The sequence below is a fragment of the Entelurus aequoreus genome, linkage group LG23 (genome assembly GCF_033978785.1).
Source record: "Entelurus aequoreus isolate RoL-2023_Sb linkage group LG23, RoL_Eaeq_v1.1, whole genome shotgun sequence".
Taxonomy (NCBI): Eukaryota; Metazoa; Chordata; class Actinopteri; order Syngnathiformes; family Syngnathidae; genus Entelurus; species Entelurus aequoreus.
Genome location: NC_084753.1, coordinates 39,765,973 through 39,791,669, shown reverse-complemented (window position 1 = coordinate 39,791,669; position 25,697 = coordinate 39,765,973). Strand labels below are relative to the sequence as shown.

The 25,697-nt window shown below is 36.4% G+C and overlaps 3 protein-coding genes across 7 annotated transcripts in view; 2 read left to right on the top strand and 1 right to left on the bottom strand.

Moving 5' to 3' along the window:
• The window catches only part of LOC133640707 (gastrula zinc finger protein XlCGF57.1-like), a 33,596-nt gene extending 30,884 nt beyond the window's left edge, over positions 1-2,712 (top strand). Inside the window, exon 2 of the mRNA XM_062034276.1 lies at positions 643-2,712. Within this exon, the coding sequence (XP_061890260.1) occupies positions 1,002-2,339 (1,338 nt within the window). The 5' untranslated portion in view covers positions 643-1,001 and the 3' untranslated portion in view covers positions 2,340-2,712. The remainder of the gene's footprint in view (positions 1-642) is intronic.
• LOC133640880 (zinc finger protein 658B-like) overlaps positions 1-25,697 on the top strand; it is a 119,598-nt gene that overhangs the window by 16,410 nt on the left and 77,491 nt on the right. The gene's annotated exons all lie outside the window — the stretch shown is intronic.
• Positions 8,493-25,697, bottom strand: part of LOC133640637 (zinc finger protein 501-like) — a 31,758-nt gene continuing 14,553 nt past the window's right edge. For 4 of the 5 annotated variants that reach the window (XM_062034169.1, XM_062034168.1, XM_062034167.1 and 1 more), the window contains one exon: positions 8,493-10,689. In XM_062034169.1, coding sequence (XP_061890153.1) covers positions 9,185-10,639 — 1,455 coding nt within the window. In that variant the 5' untranslated portion in view covers positions 10,640-10,689 and the 3' untranslated portion in view covers positions 8,493-9,184. Of the gene's footprint in view, positions 10,690-11,706; positions 12,005-25,697 lie in introns of those variants that run through there. The other variant, XM_062034170.1, reaches the window with a different exon arrangement.

The following is a 25,697-nucleotide window of genomic DNA, read 5'->3' as shown; positions in this document are numbered from 1 at the left end:
GTAAACTTTTGATCGCGACTGTATATATGCATGTGTATATGTATATATATCTATCCATCCATCCATTTTCTACCGCTTATCCCTTTCGGAGTCGCGGGGGGTGCTGGAGCCTATCTCAGCTACAATGGGGTGTAAGGCGGGGTATGTATATATATATATGTATATATATATATATATATATATATATATATATATATATATATACTGTATATTTATGTATATATGTTCAGTTTAACAGTCCAGTTGTGATTGATTGAATGTCCTGAGAATTATACTGGACATTCTTTTGTAATTGCCACAAAATAACGTGTAGTATTTTGTTAATTTCTTGCCAAAAATATTTTTATTTTATAGATATTTTTAAAGCAGAATATTGTCCTTAGGGCCCCCTGGCACCCCATGGGGGACCCGTAAAATCTGTGCCTCTTAAGACGTCACTGTTGGCTTTGTACGCTCATGTTACTTCTCAACTAGTCAAAGTTGATGCTAATCGACCTGTTTCTTCTCCTTTTTACTGAATGTCAAAGCAAAAGTGAGTCCACAAATAACCGAATCGTAAAGCAGACTCGAAAATGAAATCTGAATTGGTAAAATCTTATCTATGTCGATCCCAGCATGTGTTTGTCTTCTTGTGTCCTGCAGACGTCTGTGAAAAATATCGTCCACCTGAGCAGCAGGAGGGGTCCTCCAATACGGAGCAGAAGAGGTCACAGCACCTCCACGTGAAAGAAGAGGAGCCACAGCCCCCCCACTTTAAAGATGAAGAGGAAGAGTCACAGACTCCTCACATTGAGAATATACAGTCCCTTCACGTAAAAGAGGAACCGGAGGATCCGCAGCCCTCCTACGCCAAAGAGGAAGAAAAACAGCGGCTGTCCCCCCACTTCATAGAGGAAGACAAGAGACACCTCATCAGTGTGAAGAGTGAAGATGATGAGGTCAAAGGTGAGAGTGAGGAGAAGAGAGAGGCGGAGCCTCCAAGCAGCAGCTCAACTCAACACATGACAACAGAAGCTGATGGAGACCACTGTGGAGGATCACAAGCAGACAAGCTCTTAGCTCCACTATCAGATAGTGAGGACACAACGTCACACTCTCCTGACACTGATGATGAAGACTCTAAAGATGATAAGACATGTCACACTGACAACACACACTTCACATGTTCTCACTGTGACAAAACTTTTAAATACCCTAGTCACCTGAAATTACACATGAGAACACACACTGGAGAAAAACTTTATCCCTGCTCAGAATGTGGTAATAGTTTTGCAGTAAGTCACACTTTAAAAGTACACATGAGAACACACACTGGAGAAAAACCTATTTCATGTTCAATCTGCGGTAAAGATTTTACTCATAGGCACGATTTGAAAATACACATGAGAAAACACACTGGAGAAAAACCTTTTTCATGTTCAATCTGCGGTAAAGATTTTAGTCATAGGCACGATTTGAAAACACACATGAGAACACACACTGGAGAAAAACCTTTTTCCTGCTCAGAATGTGGTAAAAGTTTTGCAGTAAGTCACACTTTAAAAGTACACATGAGAACACACACTGGAGACAAACCTTTTTCATGTTCAATCTGCTGTAAAGATTTTACTCATAGTCAACATTTGACAAGACACATGAGAACACACACTGGAGAAAAACCTTTTTTATGTTCAATCTGCGGTAAAGATTTTACTCATAGGTACGATTTCAAAAGACACATGAGAAAACACACTGGAGAAAAACCTTTTTCATGTTCAATCTGCGGTAAAGATTTTAGTCATAGGCACGATTTGAAAATACACATGAGAATACACACTGGAGAAAAACCTTTTTCCTGCTCAGAATGTGGTAAAGATTTTACTCAAAGGCACAATTTGAAAAGACACATGAGAAAACACACTGGAGAAAAACCTTTTTCCTGCTCAGAATGTGGTAAAAGTTTTGCAGTAAATCAAAGTTTAAAAAAACACATGAGAGTACACACCGGTGAAAAACCTTTTTCGTGTTCAGTCTGCGGTAAAGATTTTACTCACAGTTCCAGTTTCAACGCACACATGAGAATACACACTGGAGAAAAACCTTTTTCCTGCTCAGAATGTGGTAAAAGTTTTGTAACAAATGTAAGTTTAAAAGTACACATGAGAACACACACTGGTGAAAACCCATACTCCTGTTCAAGCTGCAACAAAAGCTTCCGTTACCTAAACACTCTTAGAGCACACATGAGAACACACACAGGAGAGAAAGTGTTGAGTTGCAGTGTGTGTGGTGAAAGATTCTCTTCTAAGTACCAGTGTAAGAAACACAAGTGTGCTGGTGAGAACAGCAGCAGCAAATGAAGATGCAGAATTTAAAATCAACTTTCTAACAACATCAGCACATATAACATGTGTGACATCATTGTTGTGTGTGTAACACAATCTTGTTAATATGATTCTAACATTTATAGATTAGACACTTCAGATTAGTGCTTTTATTTCAGTCAAGTACATGAGTTAATATACACATTTGTGTACTTTAAAATGAACAGAACAATTTGACTGAAAAGGTGAGAATAAACACTACATAAAATATGTTACATACAATAAACATTTTAAGTGTAGATATTCATAGTTCACTTTTATACTTATTCATAATAGTGTTTTATTTATGTTTTTTGAAATAATGAAGGGTTACATATTTTATTTTCTAATTGTAGATGATTCCATAGATTAACACAAGATCATTTACTTTTAAAATGTGTGACTTTATGAATCATTTGTTGGGTCTCTATAATCCATTCTATTAATTATCTTTATTACTCTCTTGTGTAATATGAATATTGTTGTGTGATTGTTTTATATGTATGTCCCCAGACATTTATGCAATAAACAATGTATGCTTCAACTAAAGTTGGGTACAATAAATGTAGTTAATATCTGTGGGTATGTATTTTATTCTATTTATTATCATAGTCAATTTTTTAAATGTTTTCTTTATATGACTTACACGTAGTTTCCAGGTTACTTCATCATCTAGACTAACTCAGCCTGGAGGATGTGTGTAATGTTGAGATGTATTGGAGATGACTTGGTTTGTTTGGATGTTGTCAACCTGTCAATTGTCAGATCTCGCGAGAGAAACAAGCAACCAGTTAGGTTGGGTTGATATCAGCATACTTCAGTCATCAACAATTATACCATCTGAAAAAAGGACATTGTAACAGTGTCGGTCTGACTTGGTAGGATATGTACAGCGAGCAGTGAACATTAGTGAGCTCAGAAAGCATAAGAACAAGTATATACATTTGATTATTTACAATTCCGGGGAGGTGGTATGTGGTGGGGGGAGGGTGTTAGGCTAGGGTTTTGCTGCTTGGAGGTGTTCTTTTAGTGAGGTTTTGAAGGAGGATAGAGATTCACTTTCTTTTACACCTGTTGGGAGTGCATTCCATATTGATGTGGCATAGAAGGAGAATGAGTTAAGACCTTGTTAGATCGGAATCTGGGTTTAACGTGGTTTGTTGAGCTCCCCCTGGTGTTGTGGTTATGGCGGTCATTAAGGAAGTAGTTTGACATGTACTTCGGTATCAGGGAGGTGTAGCAGATTTTATAGACTAGGCTCAGTGCAAGTTGTTTTACTCTGTCCTCCACCCTGAGCCAGCCCACTTTGGAGAAGTGGGTAGGAGTGAGGTGTGATCTGGAGTGGAGGTCTAGAAGTAACCTGACTAGCTTGTTCTGGGATGTTTGGAGTCTAGATTTGAGGCTTTTGGAGGTGATGGGGTACCAGGAGGTGCATGCGTAGTCGAAAAAGGGTTGAATGAGAGTTCCCGCTAGAATCTTCATGGTGCTTTTGTTGACCAGAGAGGAGATTCTGTAGAGAAATCTTGTTCGTTGGTTGACCTTTTTGATTACCTTGGTTGCCATTTCATCACAGGAAAGATTAGCCTCTAGAATGGAACTTAGGTAAGTGACCTCATCTTTCCTGGTGATAACAATGTCACCCACTTTAATAGTGAAGTCACTGACTTTCTTAAGGTTGATTTGGGACCCAAATAGGATGGATTCCGCTTTACCTAAGTGTATGGATAGCTTGTTGTCAGTGAGCCAGGTGCAAATACTAAGGAGTTCAGCACTGAGGATTTTTTCCACCTGTGACTTATCCTTGCCGGATACCAGCAGGGCCGAGTCATCCGCAAACAGGAACAATTCACAGTCGCATGCTGATGACATGTCATTAACGTATATTAGGAACAGTAAAGGCCCTAATATACTGCCTTGGGGGACTCCACAGTTTACTGAGGGGGGGGGGGGGCAGGGTGCTGTTCACCTCTACCACCTGTTTCCTCCCCTCCAAATAAGATTGCATCCAGCTCGATGAGGTTTTATCAAATCCGATTGCTCTGAGCTTATCCAACAGTATAGCGTGGTTAACGGTGTCAAAGACCTTCTGAAGGTCCAGCATGACCATGCCGCAGTATTTGCCCGCGTCCACCTCATGTTTGATGTGGTCGCTCAGATAGAGAAGGCATGTGTTAGTGGAGTGCTTTGTTCTGAAGCCGGATTGGAATTTGTACATGAGTTCTTTAGTGGCAAGGTATCTATCGACTTGTTCATAAACTATTCTTTCCATTACTTTTAAAATGGAACTGAGAATAGAAACAGGTGGGTAGTTACCAGGTTCTAATTTGCTTCCTTTTTTTAAAAAGGGGAGTTACTCTTGTTATCTTGAAATCTTTTGGTACTTGGCCTTGTTTAAGTGAGAGGTTTATTATGTGTGATGATTGGGGCAATGGTGGTGGCAGAGTCCCTGAGGAATCTGGAGGGGATATTGTCAAGGCCACTGGCCTTGGTCTTAAGAGTGGGTGGCAGGATAAACAGGTCAACAACGCAAGAGGAATCAAAACATCCTGTCAAAGATCTGCATATCACCTTACTTATCCTTCAATATGTTCCCGAAAAACTTGGACTCAGTGGCAGGAATCATGTCTTGTCAAAGGTACGGCAGAAGTACTAGATATTGAAGTCCCACGCAGCTGTCAGAATAATTCTGTCACAATGTGTAACTTGCAGACGTCAGTACAGAAAACCAGAAAGGCAAACAATGGCAGACCTCCCCAGTCAAAGACTCGAGCCAGATGCGCCTCTGTGGACTATTTTGGTCCATTTGAAATCAAAAGGGGCAGGACCATAGTGAAGAGGTATGGAGTCATTTTTACTTGCTTGACGATAAGAGCCGTACACATGGAAGTGGCTAGTTCTTTGGACACGGACTCATGCAGTCACGCGCTGCAGAGGTTCATAGCAAGAAGAGGGCAAGTCCAGTTGATGCATTCTGATAATGGGAAACACTTTGTGAGTGCTTTGGATAACGCAAAGAACCAAAGTACCGTGTTGGAGAAAGGCATCACATGGATATTTAACCCCCCTGCTGCTTCACATTTTGGAGGCGTATGGGAGAGGCAAATACGGACAATAAGAAGGTTCTCAGTTTCATTGGGAGACAACAAACGGTTGATGAAGAAGGACGACGTACTTTGTTGTGTGAAGTTAAGGCAATTATCAACAGCCGCCCCATCTCAAGCGTCCCTACTGACCCAAATGACGTGGAAGCCTTAACTCCCAAGCATCTATTGCTGATAAAAGCCAAAACATCATCACCACCTGGATGATTTGACAGTAATGACCTGTACTCCCGACGTAGATGGCGCCGAGTCCAGTATTTGGCAGACTTGTTTTGGCGACGTTGGACCAAAGAACATTTGCCAGACTTACAAAGGAGGGTAAAGTGGTTCCAACCCCAGAGGAATATCAGCAAAGATGATATTGTCCTTATTGTGAATGACTCGTCCCCACGAAATTCATGGACGATGGGCCGTGTGAGCGACGTGATTAACGACAACCAAGGACGGGTTCGACAGGCCCGGTTGAGGACCAGCATCGGTGTGTTCCTGAGACCTGTGACTAAGCTCTGTTTGTTGGTCGAAGGTGACGTGTAAACCCTTTATTATGTCACTTGAAACAGTGGTAAAGGCTGATCTCCTCCATGTGCTGGTGACCTCTGACTCCATCCCCTTTTCCTTTTGTTGTATCTTCCACACCAGCATACATGCAAAATAGTTCCAATTTTGTAAACAGTAAGGAAATGGTGTAAAAACATTGATCTGGTACATGCCTATAACAAAGTACATGTGTGTAACACCAAGGTACATGCCTATATCAAAGTACATGTTTACCATGCAAGGTACCTTCAGGACCAGTTAACTTTGAAGACAATCCCAGTTTTATACAGGATATATAAGTAGAGGTCCATCTCTCCCCAACTAGTAGGATCAGTGTTGCCAACTCCTCAGTAAGGAACACAGCTATTGGCTGTCCTAGAAGACGACATCGCCTCGTTTACATAATCCATTGCAATGGACGTTGTAGGAGAGAAGAATAATGTCACGGGAGAGATCAAAAGTGACTTGAAAATAAGTTTGATTAAAACTGAAAATAAACTATCTTCTGTTGATTCGTAGTTCTTAAAAGTTGGTAGAATTATCAAGAAAGTCAGAAAAGAGAAAACACTGTCGTGGTTGTGGGATATATTCCCTCACTTTGTAATTCACATTCACAGCTCAACAGCCATTGTTTTATCAAACACATACAATCATTTAATAAATGTTTTCACTCCTCTATTAGTCTGAAGTCTTTTATGTTCACACCTTTACTCTTTTTTTCACTTCATTGACATTTCTAGAAGTACATTTGAAATGTTTCCTCTTAAAAGCCTACTGAAATGACATTTTTTTATTTAAACGGGGATAGCAGATCCATTCTATGTGTCATACTTGATCATTTCGCGATATTGCCATATTTTTGCTGAAAGGATTTAGTAGAGAACAACGACGATAAAGTTCGCAACTTTTGGTCGCTGATAAAAAAAGCCTTGCCTGTACCGGAAGTAGCGTGACGTCACAGGAGGAAGGGCTGCTCACATTTCCCTATTGTTTACAATGCAGTGGGAGAGATTCGGACCGAGAAAGCGACGATTACCCCATTAATTTGAGCGAGGATGAAAGATTCGTGGATGAGGAACGTGAGAGTAAAGGACTAGCGTGCAGTGCAGGACGTATCTTTTTTCGCTCTGACCGTAACTTAGGTACAAGCTGGCTCATTGGATTCCACACTTTCTCCTTTTTCTATTGTGGATCACGGATTTGTATTTTAAACTACCTCGGATACTATATCCTCTTGAAAATGAGTCGAGAACGCGAAATGGACATTCACAGTGACTTTTATCTCCACGACAATAAATCGGCGAAACACTTTAGCTACGGAGCTAACGTGATAGCATCGGGCTCAAATGCCGATAGAAACAAATAAATAAACCCCTGACTGGAAGGATAGACAGAAGATCAACAATACTATTATACCATGAACATGTAAATACACGGTTAATGCTTTCCAGCCTGGCGAAGCTTAAAAATGCTGTTGCTAACGACGCCATTGAAGCTAACTTAGCAACGGGACGTCACAGAGCTATGATAAAAACATTGGCGCTCCACCTACGCCAGCCCTCATCTGCTCATCAACACCCGTGCTCACCTGCGTTCCAGCGATCGACGGAAGGACGAAGGACGAAGGACTTCACCCGATCATCCGTGCGGTCGGCGGCTAGCGGCGGCTAGCGGCGGCTAGCGCGTCTGCTATCCAAATCAAAGTCCTCCTGGTTGTGTTGCTACAGCCAGCCAGCCGCTAATACACCGATCCCACCTACATCTTTCTTCTTTGCAGTCTTTATTGTTCATTAAACAAATTGCAAAAGATTCACCAACACAGATGTCCAGAATACTGTGGAATTTTGGGATGAAAACAGAGCTTTTTTGTATTGGATTCAATGGTGTACCAATACTTCCGTTTAACTAGTGACGTCACGCGCATATGTCATCATACATAGACTTTTTCAAGCGGAAGTTTAGCGGGAAATTTAATATTGCACTTTATAAGTTAACCCGGCCGTATTGGCATGTGTTGCAATGTTAAGATTTCATCATTGATATATAAACTATCAGACTGTGTGGTCGGTAGTAGTGGCTTTCAGTAGGCCTTTAATAGTCACTACTGAGTGTAATTATATATAATTATGTATATAATAACCTTCCATTCTTCACTGCTTGATTTAACTCGCATCTTGTTTTATCCAGAGAGAACATGACCATAAAAAGATGGCTGCACATCAATAAACTGTCACTAAACTTCAATAAAACTAAATATATCATTTTTGGATATTATAAAAATGTAAAACACAAATTATGATGGATAATATTGAAATATAAGGAGTAATCACATTTTTGGAATATAACTTAAAAACTAAGCTGGAAAATACATATAAATCATATAAAGAAAACATTTAAAAAATTGAATGCAATACTGAATAGAATAAAATTCATACTTACAAATATGAACTACAATTATTGTACCCAACTTTAGTTGAAGCATACATTGTTTATTGCATAAAGGTCTGGGGACATACATATAAAACAATCACACAACAATATTCATATTACACAAGAGAGTAATAAAGATAATTAATAGAATGGATTATAGAGACCCAACAAATGATTCATAAAGTCACACATTTTAAAATTGTATAAAAGACAACTGTTCAAATGATGTATAAAGTAAATAATAATATGCTTCCAGAAGTGGTCCAGAAGATGTTTCAGATGTGAACCAGTAAATATGAACTAAGAGGGATTTATGTGTACTCAAAAGCAAAGGTATGAACACATGTAAAACAAATATGTATATCATATAAAAGAGTACATCTTTGGAATTATCCACAAATAGAAAATAAAATATGTAACACTTCATTATTTCGAAAAACTTATACAAAAAAACTATTATGAGTAAGTATAAAAGTGAATTATGAATATCTACACATAAAATGTTTATTGTATGTAACATATTTTATGTACTGTTTATTCTCACAATTTCAGTCAAATTGTTCTGTTCATTTTAAAGTACACAAATGTGTATATTAACTCATGTACTTGACTGAAATAAAAGCACTAATCTGAAGTATTTACTCTATGTATGTTATAAGCATAATAACAAGATTGTGTTACACACACAACAATGATGTCACACATGTTATATGTGCTGATGTTGTTAGAAAGTCAAAGTTAAAGTTTTGACAGTTTATTTCAAATCCTGCATCTTCATTTGCTGCTGCTGTTCTCACCAGCACACTTGTGTTTCTTACACTGGTACTTAGAAGATAATCTTTCACCACACACACTGCAACTCAACACTTTCTCTCCTGTGTGTGTTCTCATGTGTACTGAAAGATTTCCTCGCTGACAAAAGTGTTTGTTGCAGCTTGAACAGGAGTATGGTTTTTCACCAGTGTGTGTTTTTGTGTGGTTTATCAAATGTCCTTTCTGGGAGAATACTTTACTACAAATTGAGCACTTAAATGGTTTTTCTCCAGTGTGTATTCTCATGTGTGATTTTGACTGTTGATTTGTTAGAAAACTTTTACCACATTCTGAACAGGAAAAACGTTTTACCCCAGTGTGTATTCTCATGTGTTTTTTTAAGTCTTCTTTTCGTGTAAATCTTTTATCGCATTTTGAGCAGGTAAAAGGTTTTTCTCCCGTGTGTGTTCTCATGTGCGCTTTGAAATAATGCTTTTGAGTAAAATGTTTACCGCAGATTGAACATGAAAAGGGTTTTTCTCCAGTGTGTATTCTCATGTGTACTTTGAAATGGTGCTTTTGTGTAAAATCTTTACCACAGATAGAACATGAAAAAGGTTTTTCTCCAGTGTGTATTCTCATGTGTACTTTTAATTTTTGATTTATTATAAAACTTTTACCACATTCTGAACATGAAAAAGGGTTTTCTCCAGTGTGTATTCTCATATGTTCTTTCAGCATCCCTTTCAGTCTAAAATCTCTACCACATTCTGAGCAGGAATGAGGTTTCTCTCCGGTGTGTGTACTCATGTGTCTTTTCAGATTACGATAGTGATTAAAAGTTTTGTCGCAGTGAGAACATGTGAAGTGTGTGTTGTCAGTGTGACATGTCTTATCATCTTTAGAGTCTTCATCATCAGTGTCAGGAGAGTGTGACGTTGTGTCCTCACTATCTGATAGTGGAGCTAAGAGCTTGTCTGCTTGTGATCCTCCACAGTGGTCTCCATCAGCTTCTGTTGTCATGTGTTGAGTTGAGCTGCTGCTTGGAGGCTCCGCCTCTCTCTTCTCCTCACTTTCACCTTTGACCTCATCATCTTCACTCTTCACAGGGACACCAGTCACTGGCATCTTGGTGACATCAACCTCCTCCAGCCATTTGAGATTCTCTCCCTCTTGACTGATGCTGTGTTCCTCCTCTTCCTCTTTAATGTGAGGGGTCTGTGACTCCTCCTCTTCCTCTTTAATGTGAGGGGTCAGTGGGTCTTTCTCTTTAATGTGAGGGCTCAGTGGGTCCTCCCCTTTCTCCTTAATGTGAGGGCTCAGAGGGTCCTCCTCTTCCTTTTTAAAATGGGGGATCAGTGTGTCCTCCTCTTCCTCTTTGATGTAAATGGTCAGTGGGTCATCCTCTTCCTCTTTAAAATAGGGGATCAGTGGGTGTTCCTCTATCTTTTTAATGTGGGAGGGCTGTGGCTCCATCCTGAAGCTCCACTTCTGTTGCTCAGGGAGAAGATGTTCTTCACAGACGTCTGCAGGACACAAGAAGACAAACACGTTTTAGAAACATCCAGCTCTGTTCAGTCACACAATGCATTCAGTACTTTTACATGCACTTAGGAAAAACAAGTTATCGTATGAACTGTCTTGAAATCTCAGTGATGCACAAACACGCTGCTCTTTACAACATTAATTACAAGAAAAGAAAAACAAACAAGGACAACAGGACTTTTTACTATGGATGAACGATATGGTTTAAATATGATTTTGCGATATATAATTTCATATACATTCACTAATAGAACCATTTTAAAACGGGCTACAAAGGCTCCTAATTTAGTTGCTGAAATATGCAGTAAAATGTTACATCATTTCTAGTATTATTTTCGCAAAGAAAGTAACCAGATATTAACAGTAAATAAACAAGTACATTAATAATAATTGTTTTGACAAAATAGTACAATTATAAATGACACAATATGTTACTGCATAGGTCAGCATTCAAATTAGGAGCCTTGGTAACCCATTTTGAAATTATTCTATTATCATTCATATACGGCGGAGTCCACGAAAACTGAAAATTCTGTAAAACGAGTGTGAGTCTGAAGGACGGCGGAGTCTGCGAAAACTGAAAATTCCGTAAAATGAGTGTGAGTTTGAAGGACGGCGGGGTCCGCGAAAACGGAAAATTCCGTAAAACGAGTGTGAAAGGTGTGAACGTGGGAGTGTGTGGGAGTGATCGCCATTAGGCGATCACTCCGTACTAAAAGTTGTGAGAAACAAATAGTGGGTTATTGTGGACGCTCTCGGCAAGAAACCTCTACTGGTGCGCAACCTCCAGTAGAAGCGACGTGTACCACAATAATAAATTCAACCACTATCTTACAACAAAGACAAAAGTAATCCTTATAAATTTGGCTCTGTAGGGGACGACAGATTACTTTACATTCTCAAAATGGGAAAAGGGACAAGTAAACCAAAGGTTAGTCTAAAAGATGAGTTAAAATGTAAAGACTGGAAAGCAGTAGAAAAAACTAACCTAGACTTACTGAAATTTCTCGATGACTGGATCTCAAAACATGAATTTACCGGATGCCTCAAAGTAGGTGATATACTAAAACTGCGGAAATCAATTGTACAAAAATGTGGGAACAACAGAAAGAAACTGGACAGAATGGGGTGGGATCACACGGAGTGCTGGATGAGGATGGCTCAAAGTAGAGAAGACGGAGAAAGAAAGAACAGGAAGAAAGGGAAAGAAAAGAAAGAGGAGAGGAAAAAGAAAGGGCTAAGAGACGAAAAGCTTATTTTTCATAGAGCAGAAGATGATGAGACAGGCCCAGTTAGGAGAAGAAGTAGGCAAGTTGTAAGGGAAGACAGTGAGGAAGAGTCAAGTGAGGAAGAAGTACAGACAGAAGTCGCCACACCCAGCGCTCCAACAACAACAAAACGTAGATCACCGTTATATCCAGACCTAAACAAATTACAAACTCCACCGCCATACAATGAAAGTGTATCAGAACAACCAACAGTAAGATCAAAAAGAGACCCAAAAAACTCAGACCGGTAATGGTCCAGAAAGCAAGGGGTAGTGTTTTCGCCCAGACCTAAAACACCAACTAGAGACTATAATCCTGACAATGGACAATTATATCCATTAATCGAAGTGGCTAATCCACGTGCAGGAGAACAAGGACAAGACCCAACACTGTTAGTACACAGGACATGGACGTTGGTAGATGTTAAAGAAGCATTAGAAGAGATAACACCATACACCGAGGACGTAACACAGTTCCTAGAGGGAATGGAAAACCTCCGCAGATCCTATCACCTTAACGGGATAGAGACACAGACTACCTGTTTGACTGCATTGGGGCCGAAATGGCAACAAGTAAGAGGCAATTGGGACCCCATGGGACTAGACATGCAAGACGGAAGAAGAATACCATTAGAGCATGACCATGACGAACTAAGAAATAGAGTGCTAGACCCAATGGCACGAGTTGAACAAAGGTTCCAAAAGAGAGCAAATTACACTGAATTGGGAAGAAAAAAACAAAAAGATGAAGAAACATTTGAAGATTATAAACTAAGACTTGAAAAAAACATTTAAACAACACAGTGGACTAAATGAAAGTGCTGATCCACAAGGACCCTACCAACAACAACTAAAAAATATTCTGCATGCAAACTCCAGACAAGCCATACACGAGTAGGTGAACAAACATTACATTGGATTCCCCACAGGAACATTGGATGAATACATAAATCATGCAGAAAAAGATACAAACAGAAAGAAAGCCAAAGCAGGCACTGACACATTCTACCACAAGGAGGAAAATGGTGAAATATATTACAACCAAAATAAAGGACGTGGTAGAGGACAGTTTAGAGGATGAGGACGACCAGGTCGAGGTGGAAGAAACTTAGGTAGAGGACAACAACAACAACAGCAGTTACACCCTACTGCATGTTGGTGCTGCAGCAAAGAAGGACATTTCGCACGAGACTGTCCTGACATGAAAGACAACAACCAGGGTTACTCAGCATGACTAGGTCAGGTGAAGCCCACACCTCCAAAGGCCGAGACAAAAGACAAAGGAAATTACCAGTGTAATCATGAGGACATACTAAGTTATGAAAACCTAGATGAGCAAACAGGAAGAAAACCGGAAATAATAATCAAAGTAAATGGCAGAGAAATCTAATTTCTGTGTGACACCGGAGCATGTAGAACTACATGTAGAGAACATTTTCCAGGAATAAAACTAAGTGGAAACATTTCTGCAAGAGCAGCAAGTGATGAAATTGTGACAGTAGCAGAAACAGAAAAAGTATGGTTGCGAGACCCGTTAGGGAACTCGTGTAACATGCCAATCGTAAGTTTCCCAGACTGTCCAATAAACCTACTAGGACGAGACGTGACGACTGTGCTAGGATTAGCGATAGTATCAGATTATGAAGGAGGAATGACTGTTAAAAGACGACACCAATTAGAGAGAAGAGACATATGCGTACTGGAAGGAGTAGGAGGACCCAAATACTTGTACTCCCTAGATCTGAAAAATACACCTCCATTAAACACAGCAACAGCTTTGCTAAATGAGGGAAAGAAACATGTGACGATAGAAGACAGCATCAACGTTGATGAATTACATGTGACCATGTGGTACAGAGACGGACCAGATTTTGGCTATCAAAAGAAATTAGAGAAAGAGACTCCAACAAAAGTAACACTGACACATCTGTACACTGACGGGGAAGCAGCAGCTGCAGTGGCTGTAAATCTACCTGCACCCATGTTCAGAATGTATACTGCACCACATATATCACTGTACAAAGATTATGACATGCAATGGAAAGATCCAGGAGCATTAGTAACGGAAGGAGAATATCTGACTAATTGGGAAAAGACCTCAGACAAAACATGGGTAAATAGAGAAACTGGAATGACAAAAACAAGTCTGTTCTGGACTGTTACTCTACAAAGTGGAATACATCTGGAACCCGACGCAAAACACTGACATCTGCTGCTGACTGAAGCTGAAGAAGTATTTTTAGACCAAATACCAAAAGGATTATGGTCAAAAGGACCTACCGACGTGGGCAAAATTTAAAATATACAACCAGTACAAATCAGACCAAAAAAAGAATATAGACCATGCATAAAACAATATCCACTAAAACCGGATGCATTAGAAGGAATAAAACCTGTAATAGAAGATCTAATCAAAGCAGGAGTTATAATAGAATGAGAGGACTCACCATGGAATACCCCAATATTCCTGTTAAAAAGCAACCACCCTCAGGGGGATGGCGAATGGTACAAGACTTACAAGCGATAAATAATGCAGTAATACAACGTGCACCATGTGTACCAGATCCATACACATTGTTGAACAGTCTAAGAACGGATGCGACACATTTCACAGTGATTGATAACAGTAATGCATTTTTCTCGATACAAATACATAAAGAGAGTCAATTTTGGTTTGCGTTTACTTATAAAGGGAAAAGATACACCTATACAAGACTACCTCAAGGGTATGCGGAAAGTCCGACAATCTATTCACAAGCAATGCATGCAAGCATGTCCAAATTCGACCCTCCAGGAGGAAGTCAAACGTAGATGACGTTTTATTAGCATCACAGGATAAGGAAACCTGTAGATAAGATACATTAGCATTACTAAATCATCTACACAGTGAAGGACACAAAGTAAATAAAACAAAATTCCGGTTATGCAAAACAGAAGTAAAATATCTAGGACATTCTCTAAACAAAGATGGACGCACTATTGTGGGAAGCAGAAAAACAGCAGTACTACAAGCACCAAAACCACAAACAAAGAAGCAAATGATGTCATTTTTAGGATTAACTAATTATTGTAGAAGTTGGATACCAAATTACGCTGAAATAGTGGATGGATGTATGAAAAAGATCTAAAAATGTCATCACTTGTACAGTGGAATCCAAAAGCTGAAGCGGCATTCTGTGAAATAAAAAGAACATTAGTGTCTAGCACAACGTTAGCCTTACCAGACTATAGCAAACCCTTCATACAAATGGTAGACGGCAGAGGCCATTTTATGACATCTGTGTTGCTACAACAACATGGCGCTACTTCTCATCTAAATTAGACAATGTAGCATGCGCACTTCCTCAGTGTGTGCGAGCTGTGGTGGCAGCATCTATGGCAGTTGATAGCAGTAGTCAAATTGTACTGTTCCACCCATTGACCCTAAAAGTGCCTCATGCTGTGTCAGCACTATTACTACAAACTAATCTAACGTTCTTATCACCAGCTAGACACTTATCCTGTATGGCAACGTTACTATCGCAACCACGTGTGACAATAGAGAGATGCACAACACTTAATCCAGCAACATTAATTCCTGACCCCAGTGACGGAGAACCACATGACTGTCAACAGTTGGCAGAACAAACATCTAAACCCAGACCTGACTTACAAGACCAACCTCTCACGGAGGGAGAAGTCTTGTTTGTAGACGGGTCTGCATGAAAAGGGGAAGATGGAAAAAATAGAACAGGATGTGCGGTTGTCACAGCAACTAAAGTGTTGAAAGCTCTCAAATGACCATCAAATTACTCAGCGCAAGCTGCAGAACTAGTAGCACTAATAGAAGCGTGTCAATTAATGAAAGATCAAAAGGTTACAATACACACAGATAGCCAATATACATTCTCAACAGTGCACACATTTGCACAACACTGGCAAAATAGAGGAATGATAATGTCAACAGGAAAACCTGTAAAACATGGAGAACTATTAAAAAATGTATTAAAAGCAGTACAGCTACCAGCTAAAATAGCAATATGCAAATGTACGGCACACACCAACGGAACAGACACCGTATCACTAGGAAATGAGTTTGCGGACAAAACAGCAAAACAGCAAAAGAAGAAATACAAGTTTTCAAACTATAAACTAGCGACATGAATAATGATATACTAAAAGACATGCAGCAACAAAGTCCTCCAAAGAAAAATATCAATGGATAAAAAATGTGAGCCACATTGAACAAAGAAGACATCCAAGTATGTCCAGACAATAAACCAATCCTACCAAAACATCTGTATAAGTGGGTAGCAGTATTGAGTCATGGTTGTACTCATGTCTCAACAGGAGGGATGGTGACCCTTATACAGAAGCATTATACTACCTATGCTTTTAAAGGCCTACTGAAAGCCACTACTAGCGACCACGCAGTCTGATAGTTTATATATCAATGATGAAATCTTAACATTGCAACACATGCCAGTACGGCCGGGTTAACTTATAAAGTGACATTTTAAATTTCCCGGGAAACTTCCGGCTGAAAACGTCTCGGTATGATGACGTTTGCGCGTGACGTCAAGGGTTGAAGCAGACATTTTGGAATAGCACGGTGGCCAGCTTAAGTCGTCTGTTTTCACCACATAATTCCACAGTATGCTGGACATCTGTGTTGGTGAATCTTTTGCAATTTGTTCAATTAACAATGGAGATTGCAAAGAAGAAAGTTGTAGGTGGGATCGGTGTATTAGCGGCTGGCTGCAGCAACACAACCAGGAGGACTTTGAGTTGGATAACAGACGCGCTACCGTGAGTACAGCTTTGGCTTCCAAACATTTGATCGCTTGCCCGTACGTGCGTGCCGCTATGTGCATGTCACGTACGTAACTTTGGGGAAATATATGTTTCTTGCCGACTCTGATGGCGGCCGGGGTGTCGTCGAAAGCTACAACGCCGTCCGCCACCGCGCCGCTGTCCTCACCTGTCTGGGTTGACTTCCTCCGTCTCCGGGCCGCCGACCGCACCGATCATCGTGGTGAAGTCCTTCTCGCGCCGTCGATCGCTGGAACGCAGGTGAGCACGGGTGTTGATGAGCATAGGCGTAGGTGGAGAGCTAATGTGAGGTCCCGTAGCTAAGTTAATTTCAATGGCGTCGTTAGCAACAGCATTGCTAGGCTTCGCCAGGCTGGAAAGCATTAACCGTGTGGTTACAGGTCCAGGGTTTGGTAGTATTGTTGATCTTCTGTCTATCCTTCCACTCAGGGGCTTATTTCTTCTGTTTCTATCTGCAGTTAAGCACGATGCTATCACGTTAGCTCCGTAGCTAAAGTGCTTCGCCGATGTATTGTCGTGGAGATAAAAGTCACTGTGAATGTCCATTTCGCGTTCTCGACTCTCATTTTCAAGAGGATATAGTATCTGAGGTGGTTTCAAATACAAATCCATGATCCACAATAGAAAAAGGAGAGAGTGTGGAATCCAATGAGCCAGCTTGTACCTAAGTTACGGTCAGAGCGAAAAAAGATACATCCTGCACTGCACTCTAATCCTTCACTCTCACGTTCCTCATCCACGAATCTTTCATCCTGGCTCAAATTAATGGGGTAATCGTCGCTTTCTCGGTCCGAATCGCTCTCGCTGCTGGTGTAAACAATGTGCAGATGTGAGGAGCTTCAACCTGTGACGTCACGCTACTTCCGGTACAGGCAAGGCTTTTTTGTAATCGACCAAAAGTTGCAAACTTTATCGTCGATGTTCTCTACTAAATCCTTTCAGCAAAAATATGGCAATATCGCGAAATGATCAAGTATGACACATAGAATGGATCTGCTATCCCCGTTTAAATAAGAAAATTTCATTTCAGTAGGCCTTTAATTCTTATTCGAAAAAATGTTTTGTAGGTCATGCATGACCTGTACGAGGCACAATCCACAAGGGAATATGCGCCCACAACGAGGCCAATTCCCCAAACCACAACACCCGTTCCAACATCTATGCATGGACCAACCTGGGTGCACTTAGCACATTGTAAAAAGGTCATATCTGTTGAATCATCCAATAAGGAAAGTGAAGCAAAGTCTGGTAATATTGTGGACTCACACGACTACTAGAGTTGTTAGACACGAAGGCCAGTGAAGACAACATATGTACTTACATCATGTATATATTACATGTTATTATGAATGTTACTACATGACATATATACTTACATCATGTATATATTACATATTATAAGAATGTTACTACATTACATATATACTTACATCATGTATATATTACATGTTATTATGAATGTTACTACATGACATATATACTTACATCATGTTTATATTACATGTTATTATGAATGTTACTACATGACATATATACTTACATCATGTATATATTACATGTTATTATGAATGTTACTACATGACATATATACTTACATCATGTATATATTACATGTTATTATGAATGTTACTACATGACATATATACTTACATCATGTTTATATTACATGTTATATGAATGTTACTACATGACATATATACTTACATCATGTATATATTACATGTTATTATGAATGTTACTACATGACATATATACTTACATCATGTATATATTACATGTTATTATGAATGTTACTACATGACATATATACTTACATCATGTATATATTACATGTTATTATGAATGTTACTACATGACATATATACTTACATCATGTATATATTACATGTTATTATGAATGTTACTACATGACATATATCCTTACATCATGTATATATTACATGTTATTATGAATGTTACTACATGACATATATACTTACATCACGTATATATTACATGTTATTATGAATGTTACTACATGACATATATACTTACATCATGTTTATATTACATGTTATATGAATGTTACTACATGACATATATACTTACATCATGTATATATTACATGTTATTATGAATGTTACTACATGACATATATACTTACATCATGTATATATTACATGTTATTATGAATGTTACTACATGACATATATACTTACATCATGTATATATTACATATTATAAGAATGTTACTACATTACATATATACTTACATCATGTATATATTACATGTTATTATGAATGTTACTACATGACATATATACTTACATCATGTTTATATTACATGTTATTATGAATGTTACTACATGACATATATACTTACATCATGTATATATTACATATTATAAGAATGTTACTACATTACATATATACTTACATCATGTATATATTACATGTTATTATGAATGTTACTACATGACATATATACTTACATCATGTATATATTACATGTTATTATGAATGTTACTACATGACATATGTACTTACATCATGTATATATCACATGTTATTATGAATGTTACTACATGACATATATACTTACATCATGTATATATTACATATTATAAGAATGTTACTACATGACATATATACTTACATCATATATATATTACATGTTATTATGAATGTTACTACATGACATATATACTTACATAATGTATATATTACATGTTATTATGAATGTTACTACATGACATATATACTTACATCTTGTATATATTACATGTTATTATGAATGTTACTACATTACATATATACTTACATCATGTATATATTACATGTTATTATGAATGTTACTACATGACATATATACTTACATCATGTATATATTACATGTTATTATGAATGTTACTACATGACATATATACTTACATCATGTATATATTACATGTTATTATGAATGTTACTACATGACATATATCCTTACATCATGTATATATTACATGTTATTATGAATGTTACTACATGACATATATACTTACATCACGTATATATTACATGTTATTATGAATGTTACTACATGACATATATACTTACATCATGTTTATATTACATGTTATATGAATGTTACTACATGACATATATACTTACATCATGTATATATTACATGTTATTATGAATGTTACTACATGACATATATACTTACATCATGTATATATTACATGTTATAAGAATGTTACTACATTACATATATACTTACATCATGTATATATTACATGTTATTATGAATGTTACTACATGACATATATACTTACATCATGTTTATATTACATGTTATTATGAATGTTACTACATGACATATATACTTACATCATGTATATATTACATGTTATTATGAATGTTACTACATGACATATATACTTACATCATGTATATATTACATGTTATTATGAATGTTACTACATGACATATATACTTACATCATGTATATATTACATGTTATTATGAATGTTACTACATGACATATGTACTTACATCATGTATATATCACATGTTATTATGAATGTTACTACATGACATATATACTTACATCATGTATATATTACATATTATAAGAATGTTACTACATGACATATATACTTACATCATATATATATTACATGTTATTATGAATGTTACTACATGACATATATACTTACATAATGTATATATTACATGTTATTATGAATGTTACTACATGACATATATACTTACATCTTGTATATATTACATGTTATTATGAATGTTACTACATTACATATATACTTACATCATGTATATATTACATGTTATTATGAATGTTACTACATGACATATATACTTACATCATGTATATATTACATGTTATTATGAATGTTACTACATGACATATATACTTACATCATGTATATATTACATGTTATTATGAATGTTACTACATGACATATATCCTTACATCATGTATATATTACATGTTATTATGAATGTTACTACATGACATATATACTTACATCACGTATATATTACATGTTATTATGAATGTTACTACATGACATATATACTTACATCATGTTTATATTACATGTTATATGAATGTTACTACATGACATATATACTTACATCATGTATATATTACATGTTATTATGAATGTTACTACATGACATATATACTTACATCATGTATATATTACATGTTATAAGAATGTTACTACATTACATATATACTTACATCATGTATATATTACATGTTATTATGAATGTTACTACATGACATATATACTTACATCATGTTTATATTACATGTTATTATGAATGTTACTACATGACATATATACTTACATCATGTATATATTACATGTTATTATGAATGTTACTACATGACATATATACTTACATCATGTATATATTACATGTTATTATGAATGTTACTACATGACATATATACTTACATCATGTTTATATTACATGTTATATGAATGTTACTACATGACATATATACTTACATCATGTATATATTACATGTTATTATGAATGTTACTACATGACATATATACTTACATCATGTATATATTACATGTTATTATGAATGTTACTACATGACATATATACTTACATCATGTATATATTACATGTTATTATGAATGTTACTACATGACATATATACTTACATCATGTATATATTACATGTTATTATGAATGTTACTACATGACATATATCCTTACATCATGTATATATTACATGTTATTATGAATGTTACTACATGACATATATACTTACATCACGTATATATTACATGTTATTATGAATGTTACTACATGACATATATACTTACATCATGTTTATATTACATGTTATATGAATGTTACTACATGACATATATACTTACATCATGTATATATTACATGTTATTATGAATGTTACTACATGACATATATACTTACATCATGTATATATTACATGTTATTATGAATGTTACTACATGACATATATACTTACATCATGTATATATTACATATTATAAGAATGTTACTACATGACATATATACTTACATCATGTATATATTACATGTTATTATGAATGTTACTACATGACATATATACTTACATCATGTATATATTACATGTTATTATGAATGTTACTACATGACATATATACTTACATCATGTATATATTACATATTATAAGAATGTTACTACATTACATATATACTTACATCATGTATATATTACATGTTATTATGAATGTTACTACATGACATATATACTTACATCATGTATATATTACATGTTATTATGAATGTTACTACATGACATATGTACTTACATCATGTATATATCACATGTTATTATGAATGTTACTACATGACATATATACTTACATCATGTATATATAACATGTTATTATGAATGTTACTACATGACATATATACTTACATCATGTATATATTACATATTATAAGAATGTTACTACATGACATATATACTTACATCATATATATATTACATGTTATTATGAATGTTACTACATGACATATATACTTACATAATGTATATATTACATGTTATTATGAATGTTACTACATGACATATATACTTACATCTTGTATATATTACATGTTATTATGAATGTTACTACATTACATATATACTTACATCATGTATATATTACATGTTATTATGAATGTTACTACATGACATATATACTTACATCATGTATATATTACATGTTATTATGAATGTTACTACATGACATATATACTTACATCATGTATATATTACATGTTATTATGAATGTTACTACATGACATATACTTACATCATGTATATATTACATATTATAAGAATGTTACTACATTACATATATACTTACATCATGTATATATTACATGTTATTATGAATGTTACTACATGACATATATACTTACATCATGTATATATTACATGTTATTATGAATGTTACTACATGACATATATACTTACATCATGTATATATTACATATTATAAGAATGTTACTACATTACATATATACTTACATCATGTATATATTACATGTTATTATGAATGTTACTACATGACATATATACTTACATCATGTATATATTACATGTTATTATGAATGTTACTACATGACATATATACTTACATCATGTATATATGACATGTTATTATGAATGTTACTACATGACATATATACTTACATCATGTATATATTACATGTTATTATGAATGTTACTACATGACATATATACTTACATCATGTATATATTACATATTATAAGAATGTTACTACATTACATATATACTTACATCATGTATATATTACATGTTATTATGAATGTTACTACATGACATATGTACTTACATCATGTATATATCACATGTTATTATGAATGTTACTACATGACATATATACTTACATCATGTATATATTACATATTATAAGAATGTTACTACATGACATATATACTTACATAATGTATATATTACATGTTATTATGAATGTTACTACATGACATATATACTTACATCATGTATATATTACATGTTATTATGAATGTTACAACATGACATATATACTTACATCATGTATATATTACATGTTATTATGAATGTTACTACATGACATATATACTTACATCATGTATATATTACATGTTATTATGAATGTTACTACTTGTGTGACTACCGTTGGGGTTTTAACTTTTAACTTGAACTTACATAGGGACTGTGAATGATTCCAAAAAGTGCAGTTCCCCTTGAAATTAGAAAATAGAACAACAAGATATTATGTGACAAGAACAGAATATTTAATAATAAAATGCATCATAGCAAATGTGATGAAGTCATCTTAATAGTGTCCTTTTTCAACCTCTCCCTTTTAAAGGGCAAAGTCATCGCAGGGTCTTTTGTCCTAATGACTTTATGGATAAAGTGAGGAGACTATATTTTAGGAAAACAATTGTTTTTACAAATGGATTAAGATAAGTACGTCTCTGCGCTGCTGACCTTTCTCCACTCAAGATTATCTCCTGCTGACCCCACTATGGACTGGACTCTCACACTATTATGTTAGATCCACTATGGACTGGACTGTCACACTATTATGTTAGATCCACTATAAACTGGACTCTCACACTATTATGCTGGATCCACTATGGACTGGACTCTCACAATATTATGCTAGATCCACTATGGACTGGACTGTCACACTATTATGTTAGATCCACTATGGACTGGACTGTCACACTATTATGTTAGATCCACTATGGACTGGACTCTCACATTATTATGTTAGATCCACTATGGACTGGACTCTCACACTATTATGTTAGATCCACTATGGACTGGACTCTCACACTATTATGTTAGATCCACTATGGACTGGACTCTCACACTATTATGTTAGATCCACTATGGACTGGACTCTCACACTATTATGCTAGATCCACTATGGACTGGATTCTCACACTATTATGTTAGATCCACTATGGACTGGACTCTCACACTATTATGTTAGATCCACTATGGACTGGACTCTCACACTATTATGTTAGATCCACTATGGACTGGACTCTCACACTATTATGTTAGATCCACTATGGACTGGACTCTCACACTATTATGTTAGATCCACTATGGACTGGACTCTCACACTATTATGTTAGATCCACTATGGACTGGACTCTCACACTATTATGTTAGATCCACTATGGACTGGACTCTCACACTATTATGCTAGATCCACTATGGACTAGACTCTCACACTATTATGCTAGATCCACTATGGACTGGACTCTCACACTATTATGTTAGATCCACTATGGACTGGACTCTCACACTATTATGCTAGATCCACTATAGACTGGACTCTCACACTATTATGCTAGATCCACCATGGACTGGACTCTCACACTATTATGCTAGATCCACCATGGACTGGACTCTCACACTATTATGCTAGATCCACTATGGACTAGACTCTCACACTATTATGCTAGATCCACTATGGACTGGACTCTCACACTATTATGCTAGATCCACTATGGACTGGACTCTCACACTATTATGCTAGATCCACTATGGACTAGACTCTCACACTATTATGCTAGCTCCACTATGGACTGGACTCTCACACTATTATGCTAGATCCACTATGGACTGGACTCTCACACTATCATGCTAGATCCACTATGGACTGGACTCTCACACTATCATGGTAGATCCACTATGGACTGGACTCTCACACTATTATGCTAGATCCACCATGGACTGGACTCTCACACTATTATGCTAGATCCACTATGGACTGGACTCTCACACTATTATGCTAGATCCACTATGGACTAGACTCTCACACTATTATGCTAGATCCACTATGGACTGGACTCTCACACTATTATGCTAGATCCACTATGGACTGGACTCTCACACTATCATGCTAGATCCACTATGGACTGGACTCTCACACTATCATGGTAGATCCACTATGGACTGGACTCTCACACTATTATGCTAGATCCACCATGGACTGGACTCTCACACTATTATGCTAGATCCACTATGGACTGGACTCTCACACTATTATGTTAGATCCACTATGGACTGGACTCTCACACTATTATGTTAGATCCACTATGGACTGGACTCTCACACTATTATGCTAGATCCACCATGGACTGGACTCTCACACTATTATGCTAGATCCACTATGGACTGGACTCTCACACTATTATGCTAGATCCACTATGGACTGGACTCTCACACTATTATGTTAGATCCACTATGGACTGGACTCTCACACTATTATGTTAGATCCACTATGGACTGGACTCTCACACTATTATGCTAGATCCACCATGGACTGGACTCTCACACTATTATGCTAGATCCACTATGGACTGGACTCTCACAC